The following is a 20063-nucleotide window of genomic DNA, read 5'->3' as shown; positions in this document are numbered from 1 at the left end:
TTTAATTTTTAGTTTACGGTGTTCACTTAAGGGGTTAACTAGCATGACATTTTTATAGGATGGGTTGTTTCGGACGAGGCATTACCAATGTGTGGATCTACCAATGTGTGTAGATATCTTTTTTTTTAATTTTTTTATTATTTTGTGCTTTTTTTTTTTAGTTTTACAATTTTTTTTTTTTTACCTTTGTCTACTCATGGAACTTGGACTTTCAGCAGTCTGATTGCAGTTATAAAGCATAGCAACGCATGAGCATTGCTATGCTTTGTAACTGTCAGTGCTGCACTGACACAAGTTAGTTGGATCATGCACTGCGCATGATCTAACTTGCTACAGTCTGGTGACCCGGATGTCGTCATGATATCGGGTCACCATGGTAAAGATCGGGTCCCTGATCCAAGGGGGCTCCCTCCCTCTGCCTTCTAAATGCTGCGATTGATATCAGGGGGGGGGTTAAACTGCCTGGAGCGGTGTGGCTGTGAGTTCCAGGTGTCAGATTCGCTGAACACCCAGCAGTGATCACACGCACACAGCTCCTGCATGCACAAAGTCACCTGGATGTATCCATTGATAGTGATATGATGCTGTATCACATCAACGCTCCATTGTGGACCAATTATAGTACAAAGCAATAAAACAAGGAAAGATCCATTTTTCTGAACCCATTTATTGCACAAACTTTACCAACATGTTTATTTAGCACCTGTCAGCTACATAGACTCTTAAGATTCAAGATAATTCAAATCCCTCATGTGAACAAGAAAACGCCTACACAAAGCTTTCTAATAGAAGGCTGGATTTGTACAGGATTAGGAAAACATGGCTTAATACCTTTAAGAAAAGGATCACAACATTTGTCCACAGGTTGTGTGTGGTAGAACAGATGAGGCCTTTTCAACCCAATGGAGTAGAGCTGCAACCATAAGGGTATGTGCCCACGATGCAGAATTGAAGCAGAAAATTTCCACAGCGTTTCTGCAGGTCATTGGCAGTAAAAGTGCTTGCGGATTTTACACGCGTTTAAGTGTTTTTACCTTGCGTTTTTCAAATGCACTGAGTAGTCAAATCCGCATGCGGAAACGCACAAATAATGGACATGCTGCGGATTTCTCTACACTGAAAATCCGCTGCGGAAAATTCCGCAACATGTGCACAGAACATGTGGATTTTCAAAGGGGACGATGGGGCACGAAATTCCGCTTGAAAAACGCATAGTGGGCACGCAGCCTAAAGCACATGTTTTTCTAATACCTGGCAAACCATTTAAAAAAGGAATTTTTAAAATTTACACTGATCCTTCCCCCACTTCTTCCTCAATCTTGAAAAAAGAAACAAGTGCTGTACTCTGCTTTCTCCGCCACATTTACAGTGAATGGAGTAGAGGTCAAGCATGCGCACCAGCGTTTCATTCGATATAGGGCTCTGCAGAACACAGATAGATGTGGACACACAGAACACAGCAATTGGACCTCCAGCAACCAAGTAGATTACACCTCATCCTATGTAGGGGTGACTTTCAATCCTGGAAATGATTGACAAGAACAGAGTCCTTAATGGGGTAAAATGTATATGCTACCACAGTGTGGTAAAACAGCAGCCTAAAATGCAGTTCCTGTAAAAGTGGATAGTGGTGCTATGCAAAGAAAAACCCCCCACAGAACTATATGGCCCCTTCACTGTGGAGTTGGGAAGTCCCAGCAATACTTCTGCCACATCCCAGTGATATGCGAGTACTTACTGGTCATTCAGATAAATTATTAAGAAGGGGCACATGTAGAGATGTAAATTTCTTAAAGACAGAAATCTCTTTAGACACTTCACTGACAACTATGACCGCTCTGTAATCATGCATGCCCTAGTCACTAAGAATTGGCTTGGCTTTTACCAGTTTCTCCACTTGCCTGTGCAGCCAGCTATACATGTACAAATACACACCTTGGAATTGCACTATCCATTGCCTATTGCACTGCAACAAATATTGATCAGCTGCAAACTAAAAGACAGGAGCTTATCTGCTATTGGCACAGCAAATTACATAAACATAACCAGCCAGAAAGAAAATGGCAAAGTAAGAACATGAGGTGAAGAGCAATGGAGAACAAATGCTGCAGTACAGACTTTCTGCTGGATAAGGCGTCTCCAAGTGATGGGTGAGGTCAGCACTTCATCTGGAGGTAGGATGAAAGCAGCAATTCTGGAGGGTAGAACTCTGGGTTCCTGTTTACCACACGCATCTGACGTTTGCCTTCAAAGTTAGAACCTACATGGAAAATAAAGAAGGAAATTTAGCAAATATACTCAACTAATTAGATTTTCATTAAAATGTTTAAAAGGGGTTCTCCAGGAATAGGATAAAATAAAACTTAAGGAATTTATAATAAAATTTCCTTTTTAAATACTTTTTAACTAGCGCTCTAGACAATAAAAAAAATATAATTGGGATTTGCTAATCACTAGAGAATTAAAATTGCCACGACCTTGTTTACCAGGGATGATTAGGCAAAAAGAGACTGCTCACACTGCTGTCCTCCCTGTCTTTCTCATCTAGTACTGGAGATACCAGGGATGATTAGGCAAGAAGAGACTGCTCACACTGCTGTCCTCCCTGTCTTTCTCAGCTAGTACTGGAGATACCAGGGATGATTAGGCAAGAAGAGACTGCTCACACTGCTGTCCTCCCTGTCTTTCTCATCTAGTACTGGAGATACCAGGGATGATTAGGCAAAAAGAGACTGCTCACACTGCTGTCCTCCCTGTCTTTCTCAGCTAGTACTGGAGATACCAGGGATGATTAGGCAAGAAGAGACTGCTCACACTGCTGTCCTCCCTGTCTTTCTCAGCTAGTACTGGAGATACCAGGGATGATTAGGCAAAAAGAGACTGCTCACACTGCTGTCCTCCCTGTCTTTCTCAGCTAGTACTGGAGATACCAGGGATGATTAGGCAAGAAGAGACTGCTCACACTGCTGTCCTCCCTGTCTTTCTCAGCTAGTACTGGAGATACCAGGGATGATTAGGCAAGAAGAGACTGCTCACACTGCTGTCCTCCCTGTCTTTCTCAGCTAGTACTGGAGATACCAGGGATGATTAGGCAAGAAGAGACTGCTCACACTGCTGTCCTCCCTGTCTTTCTCAGCTAGTACTGGAGATACCAGGGATGATTAGGCAAGAAGAGACTGCTCACACTGCTGTCCTCCCTGTCTTTCTCAGCTAGTACTGGAGATACCAGGGATGATTAGGCAAGAAGAGACTGCTCACACTGCTGTCCTCCCTGTCTTTCTCAGCTAGTACTGGAGATACCAGGGATGATTAGGCAAGAAGAGACTGCTCACACTGCTGTCCTCCCTGTCTTTCTCAGCTAGTACTGGAGATACCAGGGATGATTAGGCAAGAAGAGACTGCTCACACTGCTGTCCTCCCTGTCTTTCTCAGCTAGTACTGGAGATACCAGGGATGATTAGGCAAGAAGAGACTGCTCACACTGCTGTCCTCCCTGTCTTTCTCAGCTAGTACTGGAGATACCAGGGATGATTAGGCAAGAAGAGACTGCTCACACTGCTGTCCTCCCTGTCTTTCTCATCTAGTACTGGAGATACCAGGGATGATTAGGCAAGAAGAGACTGCTCACACTGCTGTCCTCCCTGTCTTTCTCCGCTAGTACTGGAGATACCAGGGATGATTAGGCAAGAAGAGACTGCTCACACTGCTGTCCTCCCTGTCTTTCTCAGCTAGTACTGGAGATACCAGGGATGATTAGGCAAGAAGAGACTGCTCACACTGCTGTCCTCCCTGTCTTTCTCAGCTAGTACTGGAGATACCAGGGATGATTAGGCAAGAAGAGACTGCTCACACTGCTGTCCTCCCTGTCTTTCTCAGCTAGTACTGGAGATACCAGGGATGATTAGGCAAGAAGAGACTGCTCACACTGCTGTCCTCCCTGTCTTTCTCATCTAGTACTGGAGATACCAGGGATCATTAAGCAAGAAGAGACGGCTCACATTGCGGTCCTCCAGGTCTATCTGATCTAATACTGAGGATATCAGAGAAAGAGGCTAGTAAACAGTAAAAAGAGGCCACTCAGCCTTCTGTCCATCCAGTCATTCTAAATAATTATAGCCATCTCCAAGTAACCACAGTTGAGTTTCCCACTGCACATGCTCACAGGCACCTGTCCTACTACTCTAGGACAGGTTTCTCAGTGTAACAAACAGGTTAATAAGATTCCGTAACAAGATGGCGGTGCCACGGTTCCCCCCCTTAGCGTGTCTGGGATGCAGTTACTGTCAGCTCGGCCATCCACTCTGGTACAGGGGCGTGATGAAGCGGTCAGTGTGTTGATTGGAGAGCAGAGCTGTCAATCTGGGATTGGGAGGCATTGGCTATTTCCAGGTGTTCATTATTCCAGGTTACTGCCAGGCTACTTAGATGGGCTGTTTCTCCCAGACGTACATTCAGTTTGTGTGAGGTTTGAGTCTCTGTGCCTAGTGTTCTGTGTATTGATCTTTTGTTGCCTGACCTTGTTCTGACAATCCGTCTGTTTAACCCCTTCTGCTCTGATCCGCTAGCCTCCTGGTATTCTGACCAAAGGACTGTTATCTGACTACGCCTTTGTTTCTTCCCTCTATGTCGTACCCTCCTGGCTTTGACTTCGGACTCCTTGACTATCCAGTCTCACGACTTAGCCGTGAGAAGTGACTCAGCGTCACAGGCAGACATTTTAATTCTATAGTGATTGATATTTTCTAATTGAGTAATAGGAATTTATTTATGATGATATTTCCTTAATTCCCCCTCCCCACCACTAATGTGACTGTCATGAGATGGGAGATAAAACAGCTGACACACCACCTTATACTAGAGTTGAATTACAAACAAATCGAGCATATACCTTGTAGTATGATCAAAAACGCGTAAAAGCCACCCCACCGCGACAGATATACCCAATCGGGACAGTCCTATCTAATATATCGAGGTTGGCTGACCTTTACAGTCTTTGGATCAAAATAGTGTTCACCAAGTACTGTTACCATTTACTTATTTATTTACTATAGCATATATGCTCATTTTGTTTTTGTCTTGGGTTTTGTCTGTTAAATGGTCGCAGTGTTCCTATGCATTGCACGTATACCAAATTATGCTCTGGCTCATTTCTTTGGCTGTGTGACTTTGCTAGAGTTGAATTACTATCCATCTCTTCTCTTGCACTCCACTGGGTGGCATATTTTGATGTATGCCTTGTCATCTGTCAAAGGCTTTGCTCCGATTAAGGTTGATTGTCAAACAACATGTTAATAGGATGCTTGAAGAGAATCTTTCAATGTCATGACCGAGGTGTCCTTCCTCACCGTCACTCCTGGCTCAACACTTCGCAAGATTGGGGAAATAAGAAAAAAAACCCCAGAGAAACACAATTTTGAAAAAATACTCTTGGTGAGATGTCGATACTGTGTCAGGGGCATCAAACTCATTTTCACAGAGGGCCACATGAGCATTATGGCTGCTTTCAAAAGGTCCGCTTTTAATATGTGAGTAAAAAAATAAATAAATAAATTGTAAGAGCTCATGCAGATGTAAGTGTAACAAGGTTACGACCATGGATTGCAATGCATGGACTGGCTAGGGGCTATAAAAGCTGTTCCTGGATAGTAGGGCTAAGAGTGCGGTCCCAGAACTCAGAGTCCAAGATGGACTGCTCCCTATGCCAAGTACTTAACCTCCTAAACAAAGATGGAACCTGCTCTCTTTGCTTTTGCTGGCCCCTGTGATGCAAAAAGTGATTTATTGGACAATTGCAATCCAGAATGAGAAAATGTTTCGGTCTGAATAGACAGTCATCGGTTCAAGAGAATAGTCCATATCAATGACAAGGGAGATAGCCGCTGACACCCTAGATGGAACAACAGACCAATATACCGGATTGCTCTGGAAAATCCATTCTCGTTCAGAGAGATAGCCCTGTGAAAAAGTGTCTGCGGTGTCCAATAAATCACTTTTTTTGCATTACAACTGAGAGTCAAGTTTTATAAATTGCTACCATACTACCTACTTGTGCACCTACTGACCAGAAGTGCTGTGTTCATTGTCATTCTCTGCCAAATACTTGCTACCTCCGCTCTGGTTTAATGATGGAATGGAACTTGCTCCCTTTGCTTTTGCCACACACTTTGAAAATGAGTGGATGTAGTCAACCAGCACTTAAAGATGGCATCCACTCCACGGACTGGCACTGCCCCTCTGCTAAAACGCTAGCTACATCTGATCAGATTCCAAGAAAGCACCAGTTCCATATGTTGGGTCTGCCCCTCTAAGCGCTTGCTGTGTCGACATACAATGCAGCTAGTACTTAGAGGGGGATGGTGCCAGCACAGGGGGTGCGTGCCATCTTGGATATGGAGCTCTGGCGCACACCTCCACACTGCTCTAAGAAACTCACAGGCTGTGGATGCAGAAGGACTGGCTCGGACCTTGAGGGCTACATAATGTGGCGTGGTGGCCTGATTTGACCCATGGGACTGGAGTTTGACACCCCTGCTATAATATAATATTTTTATTTATATAGCGCCAACATATTCTGCATAGCTTTACAATATAGACAATTTCCAGAAGTTATTGGCACTGTCCCCATTGGGGCTCACAATCTACATTCCCTATCAGTATGTCTTTGGAGTGTGGGAGGAAACCAGAGAACCCGGAGGAAACCCACACAAACATGGGGAGAGCATAGAAACTCCTTGCAGATGTTGACCTTGGTGGGATTTAAACCCAGGACCCCAGCACTGCAAAGCAACAGTGCTAACCACTGAGCCGCCGTGCTGCCCTTTCTTAATGAAAGGTTACTGATCTGCAATCTAGGAAATCAGAGGTCTGAGCTTGCCAACTCCAGCAGTGCGATGTTCTATCATGTGTCACTAATATGCCCCTAGATTACTACTGGGCAGACTTTTGAAAAACAGATCCCAGACTGAAAGAATCATGTGATGCAGAGATACAAGGTGGCTGAGAGCACGTGGCATGCTAGGGTTCCACAGAAACCAGAAGTACTGCCTTTATAAACTATATTCACTAGTATAGCACTATTAGGAGTATGGTACAGACATCCTTATACTGGTCAATCACAGCGACAGGTTCTGTAGTGTTAAATATGCGGATAGATGTTACAAACTACATTAGTGACAAATCTAGCAATACAGATATAGCACTAAGTGGTTTTACGCTTTCAGGTGGATACACTGGATCACCTCAGTGCCTCATTGTACATTTATGTTCATCAAAGTCCCAGCAGCCTGTATTCTTCTCAGTTCAAAAACACATTGCGAGAAAATCAATGGTGTGACTGCACTGCAACAGAAGTATAGGCTGTAGCCACTATGGAGGATAACATTACAATGGAGTATTGCAGCTCTATAATGCACAGAAAAATAGAGTTCTTACTGGCAGAAGCAAGATCCATGTACTGACAAACCGCATGCAGCAAGAGGCGATGGTAGCTAGGAAAGAACCACATAGGAAACAATAAGACTGAAGTATTCAAAAATTTCAGTTTAAAGAAGCTATACAAATCAGTTTTTATACACTCAATATATTGCAATCATATTATAGAACACTGAATACTTACAATTGCTCAGGTTTCACTATCCAAATAATTCTTCAGTTTTCCATTAGGTCTATGACAGACGCCATTAAAAACAGACTAGCTGAATCCTTCTATGCTCTATGTAGAAACAGGAAGTCTGTTTTCCCTGCATGAGTCATAAGTCACTGCAAAAGTCTATGATGGGAGGAGCAGAGCAGCTTGGTCAGGAGTTGAAGAGGGGAATGATAAATGCAGGGAAAAGCGACTTCATGTTTCTACATAGCACAGAGAAAAGAAGAATTATCTGGGTAGAAAGGCAAAATGAGCAATTGTAAGTACACAGCGCTATATAATATGATGATTGTAATATATTAGGATAAAAATTTTGCTGGGAGTGCTTCTTTAAAGAGAATCTTTCCTCAAATTTTTCATGTTGAACTGTACACGATGTAATAGTGCCTGCAGAGAAGAGCAACACTTTTTTTTTTTTTTTTTAATTTCACCTTACCCTGTTGTGGATATGGGCAATCAAATAATTTGTTCCCTAAGGAGTTAATTTTTGTTAAGTCAGTATGGGAGGACGGGCCATGTGGCTAAGTCACATTACACTATATGTCCGCAATGGAGAGAAAAGAAAAATGTATTCTGCTTTGCAGTGACCATTATATTCTGTGTCCAGTTTAACATGAAAAATTTGGGGAAAGGTCCTCTTTAATCTTACAAAATGCACATAGTTGTGCCAATGCAGGTTACTTGAAAATGACAATGTACAGGTGCTTCTCACAAAATTAGAATATCATCAAAAAGTTAATTTATTTCAGTTCAATTCAAAAAGTGAAACTCATATATTATATAGAGTGACCTATTTCAAGTGTTATTTCTGTTAATGCTGATGATTATGGCTTACAGCCAATGAAAACACAAAAGTCATTATCTCAGTAAATTAGAATACTTTATAACAACTTGAAAAATGTTTTTTAAAATCAGAAATGTTGGCCTACTGAAATGTATGTTCAGTAAATGCACTCAGTACTTGGTCGGGGCTCCTTTTGCATCAATTACTGCATCCATGCGGCGTGGCATGGAGGCGATCAGCCTGTGGCCCTGCTGAGGTGTTATGGAAGCCCAGGTTGCTTTGATAGAAGCCTTCAGCCCGTCTGCATTGTTGGCTCTGGTGTCTCTCATCTTCCTCTTGACAATACCCCATAGATTCTCTATGGGGTTAAGGTTAGGCGAGTTTGCTGGCCAATCAAGCACAGTGATACTGTTGTTTTTAAACCAGGTATTGGTACTTTTGACAGTTTGGACAGGTGCCAAGTCCTGCAGGAGAATGAAATTTCCATCTCCAATAAGCTTGTTGGCAGAGGGAAGCATGAGGTGCTCTAAATTTCCTGGTAGACGGCTGCGCTGACTTTGGTCTTGATAAAGCACAGTGGACCTACACCAGCAGATGACATGGATCCCCAAACCATGGTTGATTGTGGAAACTTCACACTAGACCTCAAGCAGCTTGGATGGTGGTCTCTCCACTCTTCCTCCAGACTCTGGGACCTTGATTTCCAAATGAAAATTGGAACTCTGGAACCTTGTGGAGTGTGCCAATGACTGCCTTCTGGACATCTATCAGCAGTCTTCCCCATGATTGTGGAGCCTACTGAAACAGACTAAGGGACCTTTTTAATTGCTTAGGAAGCCTTTTCAGATTTAATTATTTTAATTTACTGAGATAATGACCTTTGTGTTTTTTCATTGGCTGTAAGCCATAATCATCAACATTAACAGAAATATACACTTGAAATAGATCACTCTGTTTGTAATGACTCTATATAATAGGAGTTTCACTTTTTGTATTGAACTGAAATAAATTAACTTTTTGATATTCTAAATTTGGGACCTTGATTTTCAAATGAAATGCAAAATTTACTTTCATCTGAAAACACCTTGGACCAATGAGCATCAGTCCAGGTCTTTTTCTCCTTGGCCCAGGTAACACGCTTCTGGCGTTGTCTATGGGTCATGAGCCGCTTGACACAAGGAATGCGACACTTGTAGCCCATGGCCTGGATACGTCTGTGTGTGGTGGCTCTTGAAGCAATGACTCTAGCAGCAGTCCACTCCTTGTGAATCTCCCCCAAATTTTTGAACGGCCTTTTCTTAATCCTTCCATAGCTGCAATTATCCCGGTTGCTTGTGCACCTTTTTCAACCACACTTTTTCCTTCCACTCAACTTTCCATTAATATGCTTGGATACAGAACTCTGAACAGCCAGCTTCTTTAGCAATGACCTTTGCGGTTTACCCTCCTTGTGGAGTGTGTCAATGACTGCATTCTGGACATTTGTAAAGTCAGCAGTCTTCCCCATGATTGTGGAGCCTACTGGAACAGATCAAGGGACCTTTTTAAAAGCGTAGGAAGCCTTTGCAGGTGTTTTTTGTTAATTATTCTAATTTACTGAGATAATGACTTTTGGGTTTTCATTGGCTGTAAGCCATAATCAACATTAACAGAAATAAACACTTGAGATAGATCACTGTTTGTAATGACTCTATATAATATGAGTTTCACTTTTTGTATTGAAGAACTGATATAAATTAACTTTTTGATGATCTTCTAAATTTTGTGAGAAGCACCTGTAAGAATATTAAATAATCTATTGCTTTCTACCAAACTATGTAAAATATACTATTTTTACGGTTAATTTATCATTCATAAGACTTAGAAATGTATACAGAGTGTTTTCTCAGCAGTTTCCAAATAGATTAAAAGAGGCTGTCTGGTCTTAAACAGCAAGTCTGCGGTCACTATGTGACCGCAGACTTGTAAAACCTCACATCGTGTGCACTGCCTGCTGTTAGGATTCTCCGGTCAGGTAACCGCAAGTATGCATACTCCTGGCCACATTACCAATAGATGGGCGCAGCCTCACTCAATGCAAGTATATTGAGCAAGGACAGAAACCATCTAGTCAGAATGTAGCCCTGAGTTTGCATATGACAACAGTTTCCGGTGCCGACACCAGAGAATCATCCAAGCACGTAATGTGACAATTCACAAGTCTGCAGTCACAGAGTGGTGTATTTAGAGAGGGTCAATGTTATATGTACACACGTGGTCAAAATTGTTGGTACCCCTTGTTTAATGAAACAAAAACCCACAAAGATCACAGGAATAACTTGAATCTGACAAAAGTAACAAAACTAAGAAAATGAACAAATGAAAGTCAGTCATTGCTTTTCAACCCTGCTTCCACAGAATTTAAGAAAAAATTAAACTCATGAAATAGGCCTGGACAGAAGTGTTGGTACTCAGCTTAATATTTTGTTGAACAACCTTTTGAGCCAATCACTGCAATCAAACGATTCCTGTAACTGTCAATGAGACTTCTGCACCTCTCCACAGGTATTTTGGCCACTCCTCATGAGCAAACTGCTCCAGTTGTCTCGTGTTTGAAGGTTGCCTTTTCCAGACGCCATGTTTCAGCTCTTTCCAAAGATGCTCCATAGGATTTAGGTCAGGGCTCATAGAAGCCACTTCAGAATAGTCCAATGTTTTCCTCTTAGCCATTCTTGGGTGTTTTTAGGTGTGTGTTTTGGGTCATTATCCTGTTGCAAGACCCATGACCTGCGACTGAGACCAAGCTTTCTGACACTGGGCAGCACATTTCACTCTAGAATCCCTTGATAGTCTTGAGATTTCATTGTACCCTGCACAGATTAAAGACATCCTGTGCCAGATGCAACAAAGCAGCTCCAGAACATAACAGAGCCTCCTCCATGTTTCACAGTAGGGACAGTGTTCTTTTCTTGATATGCTTCATTTTTACGTCTGAACATAGAGCTGATGTGCCTTGCCAAAAAACATTTTTGTCTCATCTGTCCATAGGACATTCTCCCAGAAGCTTTGTGGCTTGTCAACATGTAGTTTGGCAAATTCCAGTCTGGCTTTTTTCATGATTTTTTTCCAACAATGGTGTTTTCCTTGGTCGTCTCCTATGAAGTCCACTTGGATCAAACAACGATGGATGATGCGATCTGACACTTCTGTTCCTTGAGCTTGAAGTTCACCTTTAATCTCTTTACAAGTTATCCTGGGCTCTTTTGTTACCATTCGTATTATCCATCTCTTGATTTGTCATCAATTTTCCTCCTGCGGCCACGTCCAGGGAGGTTGGCTACAGTCCCATGGATCTTAAATTTCTGAATAATATGTGCAACTGTAGTCACAGGAACATCAAGCTGCTTGGAGATGGTCTTATAACCTTTACGTTTAACATGCTTGTCTATAATTTTCTTTCTAAATCTCCAGAGACCACTCTTTCCTTTGCTTCCTCTGGTCCATGTTGAGTGTGGTACACACCATGTCACCAAACAGCACAGTGAGTATCTGTAGCCCTATATACAAGCCCACTGACTGATTACAAGATTGTAGACACCTGTGATGCCAATTAGTGAACACAACTTGATTTAACATGTCCCCTTTGTCACATTATTTTCAGGGGCACCATCATTTCGGTCCAGGCCTATTTCATGAGTTTAAAAAAGGGTTGTCCAGTACTTTTAAGAATATGCCAATGTGTTTTAATGATAAATAGAAGGTTCTTTATAAGTACCTACTGGTGCTGTTTCAGCCTGTGAGCGGCGCTATCGGTGGCTGCTCACAGGCAGCACGTGACCCCCCCCCCCCCCCGCTGACGACTCAGCGCTGGGGTCCCCGCGGTGGCTGCTGGGTTGTGGGCGGGGTTATTCCCCGCATCACACCCAGCATCCACTGCGCGCTTTCCCAATGAATGGGGACAGGAAGAGCGCGCGGTGGATGCCGGGTGTGACGTGTGGGGTAACCCTGCCCACATCCCAACAGCCACCGGTGGACCGGCAAAGAGGGACCCTCGGCTGAAGGCTGGACTTGTCGTGATGTCAGAGCCGGCTGCAGGTGGGGGTCACATGCTGCCTATGTGCGGCAAGTGATAGAAGCTTCTTTCTAATTACCTGCTGGTGCTGTTTCTGCCTGTGAGCAGCGCTATTTATCATTAAAACACATTGGGATATATTTTTAAAACGCACTGGACAATCCCTTTAATTTTTTAAAAAATTCTGTGGAAGCAGGGTTGAAAAACAATGTCTGACTTTCATTTTCAAAGATTTTTTATTTATTATTACTTTTGTCAGATTCAAGTTATTTTTGTGACCATTGTGGGTTTTTCCTTTCATTAAATGAGGGGTACCAACAATTTTGATCACGTGTGTACATTAAAGGGGTTGTCCGTTTTTAAACTACAAGTCTGCAATCAGTTATTTTCTATGGTTCCAATTTGCAGTACAGGATCTCTCATTCTGGATTTACATTGCAGGTTGCGGCTTAACATTGATCCATTAGTGCAGCAGAACCGACAAAGAAAAGCTGAGGGCACAGACCGTACCTGTTTTCCATCATAGCAATATACACAGATTCTGGGCTGACAGAGAAAAATGAGAGCATCTCCTCTTCTAAGACCTCCAGTGTGCCCTGTTTAGAGACAAACATTTATTCAAGGTGATCTTACAATATAACAAGCAGCAGAAATCGAATACTATGGGGTCATACTCATCTGTGTGAAAAAAGGACGAGTGCAATCCGATAAAAAAACAAAAACAAAACAGACTGCACTCTAATGTTATTCAATGATTCCCTGAACATCTGCGATTTTTTTTCTCAGCTCAGATCGGACTGAGAAAAAAATTGCAGCATACTGCAAGTGGCCGTGTATGTCGAACTGGACTCGCCAATGCAAGTCAATGGGTGCAAGAAGGGTATAAAAAAACAACAACAAAAAAACGATCGCACAGCACAGACTGGACCATGAGTGTTAAGTGTGAAGTCTGATTTATATGCACCTATCTACTAGAAAACCCGACATTTCATCAGCAGAGTACAGTAAATTCACAGTGTACCCAGTCAAAATAGAATAGATATATACATAGAATAGATAGAAAAAAAAAGAGGTCAGTGACATATATAATTAGTGCAGTGCGTGTGTAGTTTAATGTTCATGTATTTAGCTAATTCAATAAATTAAAGAAAAAAAAATGGCATGGGGTTTCCCAAAACTTTAATAACCAGCTGACAGCTCGGAGCTGATATTTATAGCCTGGGAAGGACTCACAGCTGTATACTTGGCCTCTACTGGTTATTATAAAGCCCCTCTGATCTTGGATAGGAGACACAGCGAAACAATCGTGGGGTCCCGATCGTTGCTATGATGACAGCCAGGTCACCAGGCACTAGCAGGCTAGTTTGATTATGCACAGTGCATGATCAAACTAGCTTGCGTCTGCAGGGCTGACAGGTTATAAGATACAGCAGTCATCCTGCAGTGCTATACATTATAACTGCGATCAGACTGCAGAAAGTGAAAGTCCCATAGAGGGACTAAGCAAAAAAGTGAAGAAGTGTAAAAGTTTGAAATATATTTTATAGGGTCCCACTAGTTAACCCTTTTAGTGAATACGGTTAAAAAAAAAAAGAAAAAAATTATCGAATCAAAAAACGGTGCTTTATCATCATCATACTGCCAAACAATGGAGTAAAACGTGATCAAAAAGATAGATCTATCAGCCAAAAAATAAAAAAAGTTATAGCTCCGACTGAAGCGATGCAAATTTTTATTTTTTTCTATAAAGTAGTTTTTGTGTAAAAGCACCAAAACATAAAATGATATAAATGTAGTATCGTTGTAAAAGTACTGACCAGAAGAATAAAGCTGCCTTAAAATTTTACCACACGTGGAACGGCATAAAAAAACAGTTCCTGAATTGTTGGTTTTTGTTTATTCTGCCTCCCAATAATCGGAATAGAAAGCGATCAAAAAATGTCACGCGTCTGAAAATATTACCAATAAAAACGTTAACTTGTCCCGCAAAAAACAAGCCCTTACATGACTTTGTCGGCTGAAATATGGAAAAATTATAGCTCTCCAAATATGGCGATGCAAAAACTATTCTATGCAAAAAAACAAAAAACCCGATATAAATCTGGTATCGCTGTAATCGCACAGACCCGAAGAATAAAGTCATCTAATCACTTATACTGCATGAAGAACGGCGTAAAAAATGATTAAAACCAATTCTTCACCTGCTGCTGATTTGTTCATTCTGCCTCCTAATGATCGCAGTAAGGCTCGGCCCATGTTTAGCCTGCGCTCTGAGCTGAGCGCTTACACCAGGGTGTAGATTCCCTGTAATGAAGTAAATGGAGGCATCGTGGACACCATCTGGCCTGTGATCCCACAATGTCCGTCTTTTTATTATTTTTTGTGCATAAAAGTGCCGTCGGTCACAATTTTGCAAACCTCTGAAAAAAAGGACATCACTGAACAGAGGCCAGACTGATTCCAGAGTAAGGCCGGTTTCACAAGTCCTGATATTTCCGGTACCGGAAAAAACAGTATCGGAGATATCTGTGTGCACCTGTGTGGCAACCGTGTGCCACATCAGGAGCACATGTACCGGCGCCTGCAAATCAGCGGTACAGTTAGCTCTATTCCCAAGCGCCAGGTGCTGAAATCAGTCCTTATCATTGTCCCGTGCCGGCACTGCGATCAGCGCCAGCAAGGGACAATGTTGAAAGCAGTATTCTGCTCCCGCTGTGTCCTGGTGTAAAAATAAGACTAAAATAAAAAAATCCTTATACTCACCTGTCCGAAGAGGTCCTTCGCTGTAACCCACCTGACCGCTCCCGCTGAGGAGAATGACTCGCTCCAGGGAGCGGGCCCCGAAACTGCACTCAGCGAGCAGTGTCTTGTCACTCACTGAGCTCAGTGCAGCTGCAGGGTTCGCTTGCTGGAGCTAATCATTTTCCCCAGCTCTTCTACGTGAGAGGTCAGGTAGATTACAGCGGGGTACATCTTCGGACAGGTGAGTGTAAGGAATTTTTAATTTTATTTTTTACACCAAGATATAGCAGGAGCAGAATACTATCCATCATTGTCCCCTTGCTCGTGCTGATTGCAGCACAAGCAGGGGACAATGATGAGGGCAGTATTCAGCACCCGGAGCTTGGGAACAGCACTAACTGTATGTGGAGTCCCAGGCACCGGTACGTGTCACACTAATGACACACAGATGTCATCAGTGTGGGACGTATTGTGGCCTGTGCAGGCCGAAAAAAATAAGGACATGTCAGTGTTTTGGCCATGGACACACGGTCTGTGGAAACACACTGACACACACGCAGACCCATTCAAATGAATGGGTCTGTGCACATGTGTCTCCGGTACACATGAAAAACTGTCACCACACATACCGAACACACTGACATGTGAAAGAGGCCTAACTCTGTTGCCTAATTATAGTGAACGGATTCCTCTGGGATTTCATCTGAACTATGTAGGAGCTGTGTATAAGGAGTCTACATACTATTACAGGAAAATCTGCGCTCTAGGAGGCAGATAGCGCTCCGTCCCTCCCGAGTCTCAGTGTGGCTAAGCAGTACTGTACAGCCACATATGGGGTATTTCTGCATTCAGCAAAAATTGTGTGACAAATTTTGGTGCCATTTGGTGAAAATCTAAAAATCTGGGGCTAAAACAAAGCTTTGGTGGTAAAACGTAATTATTTCTTCACGACCCAATGGTGTAAAATACTGTGAAGCACATGTAAAATGGGATCTCTTATGGGAGGGTTCTGCTGTTCTGCCAATGTGACATAGCATCGTCAATCCAGCCCAGCAAAATCTGAACTCCAATATGTCGCTTCTTCCCTTCTGAGCTTTGCACTGTGCCTCAAAAGTAGTTTTTGGCCACATATGGGATGTGTGCGCAGAAGAAATTGCACAACAAATTTTGGGGTCCACTTTCCCTGTTACCCTTGTGAAAATATTTGTTTTTTTTGGCAAAAATGACACTTGTGAAAAAAAAAATATTTTTTTTATTTTCACAAGTCCATGTTATAATTTTCTGTAAAGCACTTGGGGGTCCAAAGTGCTCTTCACACACGTAGATAAATTCATTGGTGGGGCTTAGTTTCCAAAAAGGGGGCCCTTGTTGGGCATTTCCACTGTTTAGGCACATCAGGGGCTCTGCAAATGCGACACGATGCCCGCAGACCATTCCATCAAAGTCTGCATTCAAAAAAGTCACTCCTTCCCTTCCGAGCCCCGCCATGCGCCCAAACAGTATTTTTTGCCCACATATGGGGTTATTAGCATACACAGGAAAAATTGCACAACAACTTTTGGGGTCCAATTTCTCCTGTTACCTTGTGAAAATTAAATTGGGGCTAAAAGATAATTTATGTGGAAAAAGGCAATTTTTATTTTCACGGCACTACGTTCTAAACTTTTGTGAAACACTTGGGGGTTCAAAGTGCTCACCACACATTTAGATAACTTCCTTCAGGGGTTTAATTTCCAAAATGGGGTCACTTGTGGGGGGTTTCCACTGTTTAGGCACATCAGAGGCTCTCCAAATGCAACATGGTGTCCACTAATTATTCAAGCAAATTTTACATTCAAAAAGTCAAATGGCGCCATTTCACTTGCGAGCCCTGCCGTGCACTTAAACAGTGGTTTTCCCCCACATATAGGTTATCGTCGTGCTCAGGAGAAATAGCACAACACATTTTCAGGTTCATTTTTTCCTGTTACCCTTGCAAAAAAAAAAAAAAAAGTCTAAAGTAACTTTTTTGTGAAAAAAAAAAGTCGAAAATGTTCATTTTCTTCCACATTCCAAAAATTCCCGTGAAGCACGTGAAGGGTTAATAAATTTCTTGAATGTGGTTTTGAGCACCTTGAGGGGTGCAGTTTTTAGAATGGTGTCACTTTTAGGTATTTTCTGTCATAAAGACCCCTCAGTCACTTCAAATGTGATGTGGTACCTAAAAAAATGGTTTTGTTAATTTTGTTGGAAAAATGAGAAAATCTCTGGTCAACACCCTTATAATTTCCTAACAAAATATTTTGATTCCAAAATTGTGCTGATGTAAAGCAGACATGTGGGAAACGTTATTTAAAAACTATTTTGTGTGACATATCTCTATGATTTAAGGGTCTGAAAATTCAAAGTTCGAAAATTGTGAAATTTTCGCCAAATTTCCAATTTTTTCACAAATAAACGCAAGTAATATCAAATCAATTTTGACCACTATCGTGAAGTACAATATGTCTCGAAAAAACACAATCTCAGAATCAGTTGAAGCGTTTCAGAGTTATTACCTCAAACTGAATGTGGTCAGAATTGTAAAAATTGGCCTCGTCATTAACGTGCAAACAGTCTTTGGGATAAAGGGGTTCACTGAAAGAAAAACACGAACACCAGATTTTCTCTCACGACGCTAGTGCTGAAGTCTGTGAGGTTAACGGACTTTATCTGCCATCAACTCCGCTCAACTTATTCACGTCACCGCGAGTTACTGATGTTGCGCTATAAAGCGCAGTTCAGGGTCTCCTCTGGCTGTCAGGCTCAACAGTCGCATCATGCCACCGTTCAGCAAGGGATCTAGATGTAGTAGAGATAGAATCGTGGAACAAATGGATTATCTTCTTGTCGGACAGGTGATTTTTTTTTATTTTACAATAATAAATGGGGAAAAATCAGGTTTTTTTTTTATTTCAAATAAAGGTGTCAGTGTCTTTCAATTAAAATGACTTAAATTGTAAAAAATAAAATTTCCTGAATAGACTATGGGGTTAGTAATATGGGCGTCCTATAGACGCCTCTCCATTACAAACCCCCTGGGATTGATGTCAGATGCCAATACAAAGCCGACATTAACGTCAATACCATTACCCCACTTGCCACCGCACCAGGGCAAGTGGGAAGAGCGGAGGCAAAGCGCTAGAGTTGGTACATTTTATGGATACGCCATTTCTGGGGCAGCTGAGAGCTGAGGTTCTTAGTCTGGGAGGGGGCCAATATCAATGGCCCCTTCGTAGCCTATTAATATCAGCATACAGAGGTGCCTAGCCTTTGCCGTTTATCAATTATAGAGGGACCCCACGTCTTTTTTAAGGGGGGGAGGGTACCCCATTTTAATAAATCAGTAAAGGCTAAGTATACAGCTGTGAGCTGATATTAATAGCCTGGGAAGCTCCATGTTTATTACCCTCGTCCCAGACTATAAACATCAGCCCCCAGCTGTCTGCGTTCCCTCAGCTGGTTAATAAAAATTATGGGGGACCTCACGCAATTTTTTTCATTAATTACTTAAATACATGTACAGTAAGCTACACACAAAGCATTGATTATATCTTACTCACATATTTCTATGTGTTGAAAAATATTTACTTAGAAAGCTATCTTTAAATGACAGAATTACTCTATGTAAAATTGAATGTTAAAATCACATTGCATACGGATTTAGGTGAAAAGAGGGGGGGGGAACCCATTGTACTTGCATGACACTTGTCTGACTTTTCAGGAACATCGGACCTATTTTATTAACACAGATGGGTATGAGCCCTATATCTGACATTTGTATGAACAGTGACTGCTAGTACAATGAATAAAGCTGACAAGTCTTTAATAGCAGCTATAGCAAGATCTGAAAATAAGAGGAAAAAAAAACAAACAACCACCACATGCTTTGGCGGCAGCTGGAAGAATATTTTTCCTTCCCCTTACAGAAAAATAATAATAATAATGACATTTCTCTAGTGCCAACATATTTCACAGCACTTTACATGTCAGAGTCTTCTGTCCATCAGTCCGGGGTGCGCTCTGCCGGGAGGGAATAAAGTTAATTTTTCTCCCAGCAAAGGGGATCTCATGGCCAGCACCACACGGTGTCAGAACGCCATTAACCTGCAGATTAACCCCCGTATCTGCAGGTTAATAGATTGATTTTACATGACTGGTTCCCTTTAAGTAATACATTTTGACTATGAATCTTGGATTTTCTTTAGTAAATGCGTCTTATGCTCGGCTTGAGTCAGGCTTTTAGCCAATTTTTATTAAAATATGTTACCCTTTACAGCCAATGGTAATCTGCATGCAATTATGCTTCAAAGTGTAGGGTGTTGATCTACTTTAAAAACAAATCTAAAATTTTACTCCCCCAGCCACATTTTCTCAAAAATTTGCCCTTGAATTAAAATAAATAAATAAATAAATTAATTAAAAAGGGGTAGTTTTTCTACTAGGACAACCCCTTCTCGATCTGAATGTTTGGCACCAATAAATTAAATGCCTACACTCCCCTCCGGCACCGTTCCAGCAGTGTTGGCACTCATGTTCCCAGGCTCACGTGCGGTTGTTATGACACGCCAGCTTTAGACCAATTAGCACTGGCACCACTGTTCCAGTCTTCGGAAAAAATCGATCATCAAGAGGAAGTCGGAGCAGCCACATCCCTTGTTTCCTGTTCATCTTCAAACGTATTGAACATCGGGATAGTAAAGCTGGTGATAATTGAGCGCAGGACTCATGTGTCACAATAATGTCATGGCAACGCAAGTGCTGACACCACTGGAACGGAGTCGGGAGGAGAGTATATTTTTTATTTAATCGGCGCCAAACAT

The 20063-nt window shown here is 42.1% G+C and overlaps 1 protein-coding gene across 1 annotated transcript in view; it reads right to left on the bottom strand.

Moving 5' to 3' along the window:
- Positions 1-1322: 1322 nt before the first annotated feature.
- Positions 1323-20063, bottom strand: part of R3HDM4 (R3H domain containing 4) — a 74257-nt gene continuing 55516 nt past the window's right edge. Inside the window, exons 6-8 of the mRNA XM_073685550.1 lie at positions 12991-13076; positions 7432-7487; positions 1323-2260 (exon numbers count right to left, since the gene is read on the bottom strand). Coding sequence (XP_073541651.1) covers positions 2157-2260; positions 7432-7487; positions 12991-13076 — 246 coding nt within the window. The 3' untranslated portion in view covers positions 1323-2156. The remainder of the gene's footprint in view (positions 2261-7431; positions 7488-12990; positions 13077-20063) is intronic.

Source organism: Phyllobates terribilis, unplaced genomic scaffold, assembly GCF_046119375.1.
Source record: "Phyllobates terribilis strain yellow unplaced genomic scaffold, ASM4611937v1 Scaffold_1__5_contigs__length_1240528914, whole genome shotgun sequence".
Classification (NCBI taxonomy): domain Eukaryota; kingdom Metazoa; phylum Chordata; class Amphibia; order Anura; family Dendrobatidae; genus Phyllobates; species Phyllobates terribilis.
Note: the sequence above shows the minus strand (reverse complement) of the source record. Positions and strands in the feature narration are given on the sequence as shown.